Genomic DNA, 14,841 nt, shown 5'->3' on the forward strand with positions numbered 1-14,841 from the left:
CAAAATCTCCCCTTCCCCAACTGCATCCCTAAACCAGCCCAGCTCTTCCCCCCCACCCACTGCATCCCAAAACCAGTCCAACCTGTCTCTGCCTCCCTAACCGGTTCTTCCTCTCACCCATCCCTTCCTCCCACCCCAAGCCGCACCCCCATCTACCTACTAACCTCATCCCACCTCCTTGACCTGTCCGTCTTCCCTGGACTGACCTACCTCCCCACCTATACTCTCTCCACCTATCTTCTTTAGTCTCCATCTTCAGTCCGCCTCTCCCTCTCTCCCTATTTATTCCAGTTCCCTCTCCCCATCCCCCTCTCTGATGAAGGGTCCAGGCCCGAAACGTCAGCTTTTGTGCTCCTGAGATGCTGCTTGACCTGCTGTGTTCATCCAGCCTCACATTTTATTATCTTGGAATTCTCCAGCATCTGCAGTTCCCATTATCAATGGAACAGAGCATGGCCCAAAAGGTTTAAACCAGCAACTGCCAATATACGGGCTGCTTTATATTTTGCCTATGCTGAATTCTTGTCAAAAAACCTTTCCTTCCTCTCCTGAATGTGAATCGTGAACAGTACACAGCTGGGAGTCTGTTCATGCCCTTTGCAAGCAGAGATTTTAACTTGTATTTCCAAAGCATATTGAGTAGCTGCTTTCCACTCCTCCTCAATCCAGTGCAAAACACACCATCTCAGCAGGCTGCGTTGCCATGGTTTAGTTACAGATTGTAACTCTAACCAACATAAAAGGCATTGAAGATAAATAAAATCATATTTGCAATTAAAATAATTGCAGTTGTTTGCACAATACAGTATCCCTTACAGAGAGGCACTTTGTCACTCCAAAACTTAAGTCCTTACTCCCTCAGAAAATGAAGTAGAATCATACAGCAAGGAAAAAGACCCTTTAGTCCAATTTGCCCATGCCAAACAAGTTTCCCCAAACTAAACTTGTCCCTTGCGTCTGCATTTAATTCATATCCCTCTAAACCGTTCCTATTCATGTACCTGTCCAAATGTCTTTTAAATGTTGTACCTGTGCCTGCATCCATCACTTCCTCTGGCAGTTCATTCCACATACAAACCACCCTAGCACAATGGTTAACGACCATGCACAATGTCAAACTGCTTCAGAATGAGCAGAATCATTTTGCAGCATATATCCATTATCTCTGTGCCTTATTGTGGACAAACATGTGCTACTTATGCAAAATAATGCATCTGACCAAATCTCCCAATGAGCAGTCACTATTCTAAACACAAGAAACACCAGCAATTTGCATACAAAATGATCTCTAACAGCAGTGTAATATCCAAATGTAAGGCAAGTATTGGCCACAAAGATGGCTTCTCTTTAGTTTTCAGTATTTTTGATTGAGATTGAAATGGAAACGGGTTTTTTTCAAAACCTAGACTGTGGAAAGATTTTAAAAGCACATTACCATCACTCATGGCAAAGTGTCGTTTATATTGCGATTTGATCAAGCAGTGGGGGTGGGAACAGGCAGGCAGAAACCTACGAGTATGTACGAAATGAGATTCAGCTGGCAATAGGAGGCTGATTGACAACTAGTCATTATTCCACAAACTAATGACGAAGCGCTCCCACCTGCCAACAAGGTGATTAACTTCTAAGTAGTTGAACAGCTTCCAGTTCGGAATATTCGGTCAGAACCCTTAGAGAAACAATGGTGTTGTCTTTTTTCTCTGTAGTTGAAAAAAAATCTGAAGATGGAAGAAAGCCAGTTCATTTCCCCTCACCTGTTACTATGGAGGTGCTTTTTTTTTAAAAGAAAGAAAAGCATATATAATCAACAACTTTACAAGTTGAGATCTAGTCACTCTGTGCCTCCTGGAAGCAAATGGAGAAGAGAGATCAAGAAGCAGCGTTCCGAGCAGCAAAAGGATCATCTCAGCAAACCGAGTGCACAGAGACCATTGAACAGTCTTCTGCATCTCACACATAATACCCGTTATTTCATGCCTGCCTACACACGTAGGATGAGTTTTATAATGGGCTTAGAGTTTTAACTAGAAGAGTATATGGCAATGGTTCATAGTTGTTTGCCTGTTGCTAGAATCTACTTATTTGTAATAAATTACAATCCTTTTCAAGTACAGAAACTCGGCCCATGCTAACATCCATGGTCTGAAAATCAGGTAATTTAATTAATTTAGATTACTTCAATAAAATCTTTAACTTTTGTAATAACTGCAGGAATAAGGAAACTTGATTTCCAGTGCATTACCACAGTAAGATGCAACAGCCAAAAGACCAGGGAAGTAATCTCCCCTGCTTTACTTCAGATGCGCATCTACCTGAGAAAGCAGACTGGATCTCAGTTTAACATCTCTTCTGCAAGGCAGCGCCTCCAAAATCAATAATATGAAGCACATTTTCAGCACTGCAAGGGACAGCCTAGATTTTTAATGCTCAGGTCTGAGGAATGGAAATGTGATACCTTGGCCTCCTGCATCACAAGAAAAAAAAGTGTGCTTTCCGAAGCACAGCACAGAAATCGTCAGCCTAAAGCAAAGTTAGAGATGGTTAGCCTTCATACAGTCTCTCCTCCTCTCCTTCTCATCCCAAAACTGGAGCAAAAAGGCACTTGAAGGGCCAACAGCACTTAGAATCATTGAATCCCTACACTGTGGAAGCAGGACACTTGAACCATTGAGTCCATACCAACCCTCTGAAGAGCATCCCAACCAGACCCATCCCCCTAACCCTTTAACCCTGCATTTCCCACTGGCTGACCCAACTAACTTGCACATCCCTGAACACTAAAGGGCAATTTAGCACAGCCAACCCACCTAACCTGCACATCTTTAGACTGTACGAGGAAACCGGAGCACCTGGAGGAAACCGACACAGACACAGGGAGAATTTGTAAACTCCACACAGTTGCCCAGAATGTGCCAGAAGGCGTGCTAAGCCAACATATGCAGAGGGCAGGAACTGACGCGTGGAAGAGCATTCACTAGACTGCTAGATTGCTTCACGAACAGAGGGGGAAAGAACTCAAATGGATGAATAATTGATGTGGGAATGAAGTCAACAGAAAAGTACACAGTGGTAAAATAAACAGAAGTCAAACAAATCTAGCAACCAAAAAAGAAGAAAATCTGGAAATACACTGCCAGTTAGTATTCGTTGCTTTTTATAAAAAAAAAATCAGAAAGTGATTTTCAGTTATGATAACATCATTAACCTACTGTGCAATTCAGTTCACCTTGGTGTATAATGTTTCTGTATGAAAAGTGAGAGACAAGATAGAAGAGGCTTGATGGGTAGAATGGCCATTTCATGTTCTATCACACAAGAAAATGTGAAATGTAGAAAATAGGAGTAGGCCATTCGGCTCTTTGAGCCTGTTCTGCCAATCGGTATGATCTTGGCTGATCATCGCTGATCATCCAACTCAGTACCCTCTTCCCACTTTCTCCCCTTAGCCTTTGATCCCTTTAGCCTCAAGGGCTATATCTAATTCCTCCTTGTGTCAGAGCCCATGTAATCATACCCCAGTCCTTCGAGTGCAGGAGCAAGAGAATAAAACTTTTAAAGATCTCTGTGATCATTATGGTCTCATCACCATTTCCTAACCCCACAGGGTTATTTTGAAGTTTCCAAGAAGTTACAATTAATTAATGGATAGAGAAAAGCATCCCAGGAGAAAATTTCCTTTTAAACAAAAACAGGGATGAAACAGAAGTATGATTTGTTTAAAAAAAAGTTGTTTGAATATCTCCACCGGTTATAAATAATATTGGAGACAGAGGACGGGAGAAAATGTCATTAGACTGAGTGGTACAGGTGGAGAGACAAGGTTATGTGATGGATCTTCGAGAATCATGTCACGAGGCCATGGCCTTAATTACCTGGAACATGTAAAATGCCAGCTTCTCGTTGTATTCCCACTGTTTTATTGCTTGTTCCACTTCTGGAGGCACAGTTGTTGTTGACGCAGGACCTTGCCCAGCTGGTCCGTGGTAGTGTTCAGCAATTTTAACCAGCTGCTCACGAAGGTACCTCGTCAAAATCTGAGTCCACTCTGTAAAAACGGAAGAAGCAGCAGAATTAATCGGGGGCAGACTTCAAAAGGAGCATTCCCACAGAAACAGCGTGCAAACTGGAAGGAAGTGCAAGAGAACGCAGAGGCTATAATATCCAGATCCTTGGGTGAGAACTGTAGTGTCAGATGTTGCCAATGTTCAAGTGGGATAAAACCAACCAAATGAAGATCACTTAATCCTGCATTGATAGTGACTACGCTTTTAGATGCCAGAGTGTGGAAAAAATGAAATGACATTTAGAAACAGACACCGATGAGTGACATCTGCTTCAAGTGAAAGGTAAGATGTATCAACCATATTCATCCAAACTTGAGCACGTCCGATCCACACAAAAGATTTAAAGCAACAACAGACATCCTTAAGCATAATGAAATACAGGAGCATGGTTGACCATTAACATCAACAGTAAATAGTTTTGTCTCCTCAGAGATTGGTCAATGAGAACAGTAGGTGATGATCATCTGATGAAGGGTCTAGGCCCGAAACGACAGCCTTCCTGCTCCTGTAATGCTGCTTGGCCACTGTGTTCATCCAGCTCTACACCTTGTTATCTGGGTTTCTGATTTGCCTACTTAATAGTCGCTGCATTCCAAAATTAAAATCATTTTTCAAGGACGTTGGCTAATTTTGACTTCAGCATTATAGAAATCAGATCATAATACCACATTACAGAACTCGCCAATCATTTTGTGTTTGTGTTTGTTTTTAAAAAAATAAATGAATATTTCCCTTTCATGAATATAGCTGTCACTGCCAGGGGCATCACTAATGGCCCTCAAGTGATTTGAGAGTTCAGATCAGTTCAGAGTCAACCACAGAACACCTACGCTCGGTTCGCAATAAACAACTGCACGTCCCAGTCGTGAACCATTTCAACTCCCCCTCCCATTCCGCAGACGACATGTCTATCCTGGGCCTCCTGCAGTGCCACAACGATGCCACCCGAAGGTTGCAGGAACAGCAACTCATATTCCGCTTGGGAACCCTGCAGCCCAATGGTATCAATGTGGATTTCACCAGCTTCAAAACCTCCCCTCCCCCCACTGCATCCTTAAACCAGCCCAGCTCATCCCTGCCTCCCTAACCTGTTCTTCCTCTCACCTATCCCCTCCTCAAGCCGCACCTCCTTTTCCTACCTTCTAACCTCATCCCACTCCCTCGACCGGTCCGTCCTCCCCGGACGGACTTATCCCCTCCCTACCTCCCCACCTACACTCACCTCTACAAGCTCCATCCCCACCCCTTTAACTTGTCTGTCTCCTCTCCACCTATCTTCTCCTCTATCCATCTTCAGTCTGCCTCCACCTCTCTCCCCCAATTTATTTCAGAACCCTCTCCCCATTCCCCCTTTCCTGATGAAGGATCTAGGCCCGAAACGTCAGCTTTTGTGCTCCTAAAATGCAGCTTGGCCTGCTGGGTTCATCCAGCTCCACACTTTGTTATCACACATTCTGTGGTGTCTGGAGTCACATGCAGGCCAGGGCAGGTAAAGATAGCAGCTTTCCTTTCCTAAAGGACACGAGTGAACCAAGATGCAATTTTACAAAAATTGACAAGTTTATTTTTCCTTTTTTCATTTACAGGATGAGGGCATCGTTGTACAGGCCAGTATTTCTTGCCCATCCCCAATTGTCTATTAGACAGTTCAGAGTCAACCAAAGTGCCGTGGGTCTGAAGTCAACAACCAGACCCAGTAAGGATGGTAGTTTCCTTCCCTAAAAAGGACATTGGTGAACCTAAGGGGCTTTTGCTGACAATCGACAATGGATTCACGGTCATCACTAGACTATTAATTCTGGATTTTTATGTTGAATTTAAAATTCCACCACCGGCCATGGTGGGATTTGAATCCGGGTCGCCGGAACATTACCTAGGTCTTTGGATTAGCAGTCCAGCAATAATACCACTAAGCCACTCAACCAGTTTTTAACTTTCACATTTTACCAAGTGAATTCAAACTCCACCAACTGCCATTGTGGAATTTAAACCCATGTATCCAGAGCACCATTAGTTCTGGGCCTCTATTATTAATCCAGTTACCATACCACAATGCTATCGATTCCTACATACAATGGGTGCATTGGAGCAATGTTCACCTTTTGACATACACTCATAGAAATGACAAGATAATTAATTCCATTTTCTTTCAGGATGGAAAATAGGATTCAACATTTATAAATAATGTTATATTGTTAGGGAGTGGAATATATTTTCTTTATTCATTTACGGGATGACAGTGTCGCTTCTAGGCAGCATTTATGGCCCATCCCTAATTGCCCAGAGAGCAGTTAAGATTCAACCACATTGCCAACCTGGTCTGGCCTACATGTGACTCCAGACCCAAAGCAGTCTCCTTCTCTACAGGACATTAGTGAACCAGATGGGGTTTTCCTGACAATCAGCAGTGGATCCATGGTCACCCATTAGACTCTTAATTCCTGATTTTTTTTTTAAATTGAATTTGCATTCCACCATCTGCCATGGCAGGATTTACGGTTATCACCAGATTCTTAATTCCAGATCATATTTATTGAATTCAAATTCCATGCCGTGGCAGGATTCAAACCTAGATCATTGGTCCCTGGATTAACTGCCCAGCAATACCACCCCTAGGCCATTGCTGCTGTTGCAAATAGGGAAGGCAATGTAATTAAGGGAGGTATTAGCATAAATTGTCAGAACTCATATCTTTATTAATGAATTCCAAAATGCCTTATGAATGAAGTGGACAAATCATTCTAGTGTGTCCATTTCGACAATTCTATTTTTGCCGTAGAAAGCTTCAGACAGTGATTTTTTTTTAAAATAAATGCTGGAGGGATTGTAACGCACCAAGAACTTCTATACTGTTGGCATTTGCATTTTGTAAAAATAATTAGAAACATCAAGGATCCCATTCAGGTTAGGGCCAGGCTACAGTATAGCTTCCTTTTTCCAATGCATTAAAAAGAAAAAAAACAAACGTGTGCATTAATTTAGCCCTTCTAGTGACATCAGAAATGCCAAATCACCTCAAATCAATGAAGTGCTGTTGAAACATTCCAACAAATACGCACATCACACTCTCACACATAGTGATGTTAGAATGATTAGATAAACTGTTTAAATGATGCCTGGTTGAAGTTTGAAAGTTGTCCGTGTCATCAGGGAGAATTCTGCTGCTCATCTTTGAGATATAGCGTCATGCAATCTTGATTCAAAACGTTAACTGTTTTCACAGATGCTGCCAGAATTGCTGGATTTCTCCAGCAATTTCAAAGAAAGAACAAAGGCACAGGACCAAGCCCTTCGGCCCACCAAACCTGCACCGATTCCTGTTCCTTATTTAGACCCGCTACAAGGTGCCCTTATGGGATTTCTATCCTTCTGTTCACCATCCATTCACGTGTCTATTAAGGTATACCTTAAACATTGCTAAACACCATCTCCACTTGCAGGGCATTCCAGGCACCTACCACACTGTGCAAAAAATTCTGCTGCTGTTGATGGCCCATAGCACCTCATGGATGCCCAATCTTGAGTTGCTAGATCTGTGCAAAGTTTGCCCTATTTAGCACGGTGATCGTGCCACACAACACGACGAAAGTTATTCTCAATGTGAAGGCAGGACTTTGTCTCCACAAGGACTGTGCGATGGTCACTCTTAAAGTTACTACCATGGGCAGATGCAATGGCAGCAGGAAAGTTGGTAAGGATGAGGTCAAGTATGTTTTTCCCTCTTGTTGGTTCTCTCACCACCTGGTGCAGACCCAATCTAGCAGCTACATCCTTTAGGACCCGACCCACTCGATCATTAGTACTGCTGCACAGCCACTCCTGGTTGTGGACATTGAAATATCCCACCCAGAGAACATTCTGTGCCCTTACCATCCCCACTACTTCCTAAGTGTTGTTCAACATGGAAGAATACAGATTCATCAGCTGAGGGAGGACAGTATGTGGTAATCAGCAGGAGGTTTCCTTGCCCATGTTTAACCCGAGGCCATGAGACTTCATGGAGTCCAGAGTCAATGATGAGGACTCTTACAGCAACACCCTCCTGACTGGATACCAATGTGCCACCCCCCTCTGCTGGGTCTGTCCTGCCAGTGGGACAGGACATATCCAGGGATGGTGATGGTGGTGTCTGGGACGTTGTTCTGTAAGGTATGATTCAATCATATGACTGGTGTTAGGCTGTTGCTTAACTAGGCTGTGAGACAACTGTCCCAAGTTTGACACTAACCCCCAAATGTTAGTGAGGAGGACTTTGCAGGGTCAACAGGGCGGTTTCTGCCATTGTCTTTTCCGGTGCCTAGGTCGATGATCTCATTACAGCCTTGGTTCAAACATGGACAAAAGAGCTGAATTCTAGGGGCCAGGGGTAAGTGACAGCCCTTGATATCAAGGCTACATTCAGAGTGTGGCAACAAAGTGCCCTAGCAAAACTGGAATCAATGGGTATCGGGGGCAAACTCTCCTGTGGTTGGAGTCATAGGAAGATGGTTGTGGTTTTTGGAGGTCAATCATCTCAGCTCCAGGACATCTCTGCAGGAGTTCCTCAGGAGAGGTGTCTTAGGCCCAACCACCTCCAGCTGCTTCATCAATGACCTTCCCTCCATCATAAGGTCAAAAGTGTGGACGCTCGCTGATTGCACAACATTCAGCACCATTCGTGACTCCTCAGATACTGAAGCAGTCCCTATTCACATGCAACAAGATCTGGCAATATCCAGGCTTGGGCTGACATGTGGCAAGTGGCATTCACGCCACACAAATGTCAAACTACGGCTCCTTTTTATTGGTGATAGTCAATCTAACCACTACCTCCTTGATATTCAACAGTGTTACCTTTACTGAATTCTCCACTATCAGCATTCTGGCGGTTTTCATTGACCAGAAACTCAACTAGACTCAACACATACATCATGGCTCCAAAAGCAGGCCAGAAGCTAGGAATACTGCAGCAAGTAACTCACTTCCTCATTCCCCCAAGCATGTCCACCATCTACAAGGTACAAATCAGGATTATGATGGAATACTCCCCACTTGCCTGAATGAGTACAGCACCAACAACACTCAAGAAGCTCGATTCCATCCAGGACAAAGCAACCTGTTTGACTGGCACTACAACCACAAGCATCCTCTACTGATACTCAGTAGCAGCAGTCTACATCTACAGGATACACTGCAGAAATTCACCAAAAATCCTCAGACAGCACCTTCCAAACCTGCAACCACTTCCATCTAGAAGGGCAAGGGTAGCAGACATATGGGAACACCACCATCTCCAAGTTCCCATAATCGCCCACTATCCTGACTTGGAAACGGATCATCGTTCCTTCACTGTCGCTGGGTCAAAATTCTGGAATACCTTGTCTAATGGCATTGTGGGTCAACCTGCAGCATTTCAAGAAGGCAGCTCATCACTGTCTGGTCAATACAAACTAGGGATTGCCAGCCAGTGATATCCATATCCCTCAAACGAATAGAAAAATAAAACAATTTTGCCTTCCCACTTCTCCCCACTTCAGCTTGAACCCGTGTCCTTGTTGAGTTGGCCTCTTCAACCTGGGGGGTAAAAGCCCCTGACTATCCACACTGTCTGTGCCTCCTCTTAATTTTGTACACCTCTATCAGGTTGCCCCTCAGCCTCCGTCTTTCCAGTGAAAACAATCCAAGTTTATCCTATCTCCCCGGAACAGGCAACATCTAGGTCAACCTTCACTGCACCCTCTTCAAAGCACGGTAGTGTAGTGACCAGAAATTCTAAATGTGGCCTATCCAAAGTTTTTTACACCGGTCTTATAACTTACCAACTATTCGATCCCTATGTCAATGACAGCAAGTATGTTATATGCCTTCATGGCCACTTTATCCACCTGTATTGCCACTTTCAGGGAACTGTGGACCTGCATGTCAGTTCCCTCTGTACATCAATGCTCCCAAGAATTCTGCCATTTATGTTGAAATTTGCACCCGATTTGATTTTCCAAACTGCATCACCTTGCATTTGTCTAGAATTTCTGTTCGGCTCGTTTTAAATGACCAACATCTGCACTTGTTTGATTTATCAAACAGGAAGGGGTTATTCAGCCCCTCAAAATTGCTCCAACTTCCAGTCAGAGGACACATAGCTCGAGCAGGAAATCTTTGCCTCCACATTTCAATGCCTCAGCATCTGCTCTACTATCTACTCTAACAGCCTTGTTGTTCTTAGGCTAGTGGATAGCCTTCCATACTTAATATAGGGCTGGGATGTTGCTGAGCTCATGGTTGCAGCATGCTTTGGGATGCATTCAAGATGTCCCATATGGGTCTGAGAGATGTAGACCATCTACAACAGACACCAAGGTTCTGGAGTAGTACTACCAACGCGACCTGCGCAAGATCCTGCGAATCCACCGAGATGAAAAGTGCACCAATACCACCATCGAGGCGCTGACCATCCTTGATCGGCTACGAATGCGCAGGGTATGCTATCCACACAGCTGACACAAGGACCAGAGTAGATGCTCTACTCCCAGCTTCGAAATGGCTGGCCATCCCCAGGTGGAGAGAGGGAGCACTTCAACAGTGAGGCCTTCAGTGTATCACTGAAGTGCAAAATTCGCACAGACACCTGGGAATCACTGGCCCAGGACCATCCGAAGTGGACGAGGAGCAGCTCGAGACTTGCTGTCGGGACAAAGTGGAAGCCAGACGGAGACTGGGTAAGCAGCGCACTGCCAAACCAACGCCCTACCCACACATCCTCACGACCACCTTCTGCCCCAGGCATACCGGAGCCTGCGATGGCCATATTGCGCCATACAGCCACCCACGGACTCACCGGAGTGTGGAAGAGAATCATCCTCGTATACGAGGGACCACCAATGATACTGCAGCACCATTTCATACAGTCACGGCTAATCTGATTGTAAAGTCAAATCCACATTGCTGCCAACCCCCATAATGCTTCATCCAAGAATCTGTCCATTATGGCCTGGCTGCCACCAGCTTTGTAGGAAGAGCGTTCGATAGATACACAATTGTCAGAACAGAAAATCATCTCTATTTTAAATTTACAACATCTAGTTTTAAGTTTTCTCTTAAAGGGGAAAAACCCTCTCCACGTCTGCCCTAGCAAAGTCACTCAGGATCTGGTATATTTCCATCAAGTAACCTCTTCTACACTCTCAGTGGAGACAAGCCTGGCCTGTCCTACTTTTGCTCATAAAATCAACACACCGAGTGCAGATCTTAATCTGGTAAACATTCTTGGAACTGCATCCACACTTGTGCATTTTTCCTAAAAGAAGTTGATCAGTAGTGTGCAGATTACTCCAGATGTGGCCTCACTAGTGCCCTGAAAAACTAAAGCATAATAATTTCATATTCCATTCCTCTCACAATTATTGGTAACAATCTGTCAGGTTTCCTAACTATGTGCTGTGCCTGCATGCAAACCTTCTGATATTTGGAATCACAGAATCCCTATAGTGTGGAAACAGACCGCTTGGCTCATTGAGTCCAGACTCTCCCTCCGAAGAGCATCTAACAGACCCACCCTGGCTACCCTCTCCCCATAACCTTACAACCCTTTAAACTTAACAAAAAAAGTGTGGGGCTGGATGAACACAGCAAGCCAAGCAGCATCTCGGGAGCACAAAAGCTGACGTTTCGGGCCTAGACCCTTCATCTCTCTCTGATGAAGGGTCTAGGCCCGAAACATCAGCTTTTGTGCTCCTGAGATGCTGCTTAGCCTGCTGTGTTCATCCAGCTCCACAATTTGTTATCTAGGATTCTCCAGCATCTGCAGCTCCCATTATCTCCAACCCTTTAAACTTGCTGGGCCTGGACTTTTTGTAGATTTAAAGCCCACAGCCCAACTCAGACAGGAGAGTTACAAACTGAACTACAGCCAAGTTCAACATTACCCATTGTTGGAGACCTCACCACCTTCTGGCTTTCCAGCTCTGACTGAGCTGAAACAAAATCCCAAATATTTTAACGTTAAACCCAATATCAGACATTTCTGCTCCCGCTTTATTCTCCACATTTTTCATTTTTGTTTCTGCAAACAATATAAAGATAAATATACTGCAAAGCTATCCATGCCACTTAAGCCACCCACATTTTAAATTGATTGAAAAAGGCACACTACTTGACATTCTTTTCAATTGGAAAATGGGTGCTTATAAGCTTAACTTGACCAGACTCAAATAATGAGGAAAAGCATTACCTTAGATGTGGCAAATGTCATGGATTGAGAGCATGGGTATTTTTTTTTTTTAGTGCTCGTGTGGAACTACTTAAAACATCTAAATATAACAAGTAGCAAACAAACTGGGTGAAGAGAATGCAGGAATAAGTGGGTGGATGGGGATGGTGGTGGAACAGCAGAGACAGAGCAATTATGAAAGAAGGCTGTCACAACTGTGAGCAAAAAGGTAGCAGTGCTAAACATTTTTGGAGAAGAACTTCTGAGACTGGGGAGAAATCAGAAATCAATTCACCAGGGTTCAAAGCCATCAGGAGTTGTTGGACACATCAAAAGGAAGTTGGATGGCAGAACACTGGGTTAGCCGAATACCCTACAATCCGCAAAGCGGAATGAGAGGTCATAGTTTTAGGTGAAAGGGGTAGCTGATTTAAAACCGAGATGAGGAGAAATTACATCTCTCAAAAGGGTCAGGACTCAGTGGAATTCATTATCCCAGGGTGCAGTAGATGCTGAGTAAGTTTAAAGAGGAGGAAACCGGCTGATTTTTTAAAATGAGAAATGGGTTGAAGGCTCACTAGCAACAGACAAGAAAGTGAAGTCGAGTCTGAGTCGAGATCAGCCACGATTGCATTAAATGGCAAAGCTGGCTCAAGGGGCTGGACTGCCTAATCATGCTCCTTGTTCTTCTGTGCATCCTTACACATAAGCAGAGGGGAAAATACACACTTTATAGTTTCAAACAAATACCTCCAAAATAAGGGAATCCTTCAACTCATTGGAAAACTTCTACCTTAAAAGGGGACCACATTAAGAAATATTAACACAATAATTATTACAAAATAAAATAAACTCAATGGCATTCCATTTCTGCACTACTTTTAAATGAATAACATGACACTTGTCCAAAAAAAAAAGTGTTTGCAAAGATAACCAGAAAAGCAAAGCTCAACATAAAAGTTTTTTTTTCCAGCAACTCTCTAATAATACCAATATCACAGGGAGCATCAGACAAGCTTAGACCCTCTGGGATATGCACAGATTATAATGGAAACTGAAAAGTAAGTGTAGAATGATACCAAGAAAAGAACCTGGTCATGCCTTGGCAAAAACAAAAGTCATTTCACAACCTGAAGGAATTTGCTTTGTTCTTGGGATGTGGACACTGCAGGCTTGGACTGCATTTATTGCTCAACCCTCATTGCTTAGCAGTAGCCAATAGGGGGCTGCTTTCTTCAGGCCTCAAGGTGTGTGGACACTCGCAGTACTGTTAAAGAGAGAGTGTTCCAGGATTTTGACCCAATCATACTGCTAGAAGGAATGGCGGCTCATCAGGACGGTCTCTCGCAGCCCCAGTATGGCAGCCTTTCAGCCCAGCACGGAATTCCGGCCTAGAGAGCCTCAAGGTGAGGCCCGGCATGGTCTGGAGTCAAGGTCCGGCTTAGGTTACAGACTAGTTGCCAGCGTGGACCAGGTTGGAAAGTCTGTTATTCTGAACATTTTATTTTCTCACATTTTATTCCTATGATCTGTAATGCAGGACTTTTTTTTGTTTTTCTAACTTGTTTTTCCCTCTAAGTATTTGTACTTCATAATCTGTACCTAAGATGGCACTAAATTCCAACTTGTGAACCCTTCACCAAACCATATTTGAGGACACGTGACAATGAAGCAAATTCATTTCAATTCAATACAGTTCCAAGTCAGAAAGTGTTGAGGGGAATTTGAAGTGTTCCCATACATCTTCAACCATGGTCATTTTCAGTGAGAGGTTGCGGGTTTGTAAGGCACTATCAGAGGAACCCTTCAGTGAGTTTCTGCAGTGCAACTTGTAGAAGGTACACAGAGCTATCAGTGTGTGCCCACGAAGGAAGTGAATATCAAAGATCATAGATTGCCCTACTTTTTCCTAAATGAACCTTATTATGATCCTCAGTTATGTATATTCGTTTTCCAATCAAGGCAGCATTACTGAACAGAAGAATACAGATGATACTTTCAAGGTGCATGTGTCGACTTTATAAATATTAAGAATGATCTACCAAGCCACGTCCTAAAGTGAAAAAGAGAAATATTCAGATGTAGCAAGAGCGGAATGTGGGCAGACTATCAAGCAGAGATGACAAGGCATACAGCAGAATGAACACAATAGGCCAGGCAGCATCAGCATCAGCATCAGCATCAGCATCCTCTGAAGGGTCCAGACCTGAAACGTCAGCTTTCCTGCTCCTCTGATGCCGCATGGCCTGCTGTGTTCATCCAACTCTACACCTTGTTATCTCAGACTCCAGCAATGGGCAGTTCCTACTGTCTCAGAGTATTGGACAGAGCAGTTTCAACACATCAAATGGAGCTTCCTTGCCTCCAGCTCTTTGAATTTAAAGAAGAATATTTAGTGATGACTGGGTAACTTTGTGAGCTTTGATAGGAATTTATATATATTAACATTTCTAGTTAGCTTTCCAAATGGATTCAAAAAAAATCTGAATGGTGACAACTCAGGTACATGTTGCAATTGTGACAGTCATTTTCCACACAGGTTGCACTTAGTTACACAGAGATTACCAACTGTCTCTGTGGCATTAATAAAAA

At 43.6% G+C, this 14,841-nt stretch overlaps 1 protein-coding gene across 4 annotated transcripts in view; it reads right to left on the reverse strand.

Moving 5' to 3' along the window:
* Positions 1–14,841, reverse strand: part of LOC125457561 (mediator of RNA polymerase II transcription subunit 12-like protein) — a 568,603-nt gene that overhangs the window by 475,186 nt on the left and 78,576 nt on the right. For all 4 annotated transcript variants that reach the window (XM_048541933.2, XM_048541934.2, XM_048541932.2 and 1 more), the window contains exon 6: positions 3,873–4,045. In XM_048541933.2, the coding sequence (XP_048397890.2) occupies positions 3,873–4,045 (173 nt within the window). The remainder of the gene's footprint in view (positions 1–3,872; positions 4,046–14,841) is intronic.

The sequence above is a fragment of the Stegostoma tigrinum genome, chromosome 14, assembly GCF_030684315.1.
Source record: "Stegostoma tigrinum isolate sSteTig4 chromosome 14, sSteTig4.hap1, whole genome shotgun sequence".
Taxonomy (NCBI): domain Eukaryota; kingdom Metazoa; phylum Chordata; class Chondrichthyes; order Orectolobiformes; family Stegostomatidae; genus Stegostoma; species Stegostoma tigrinum.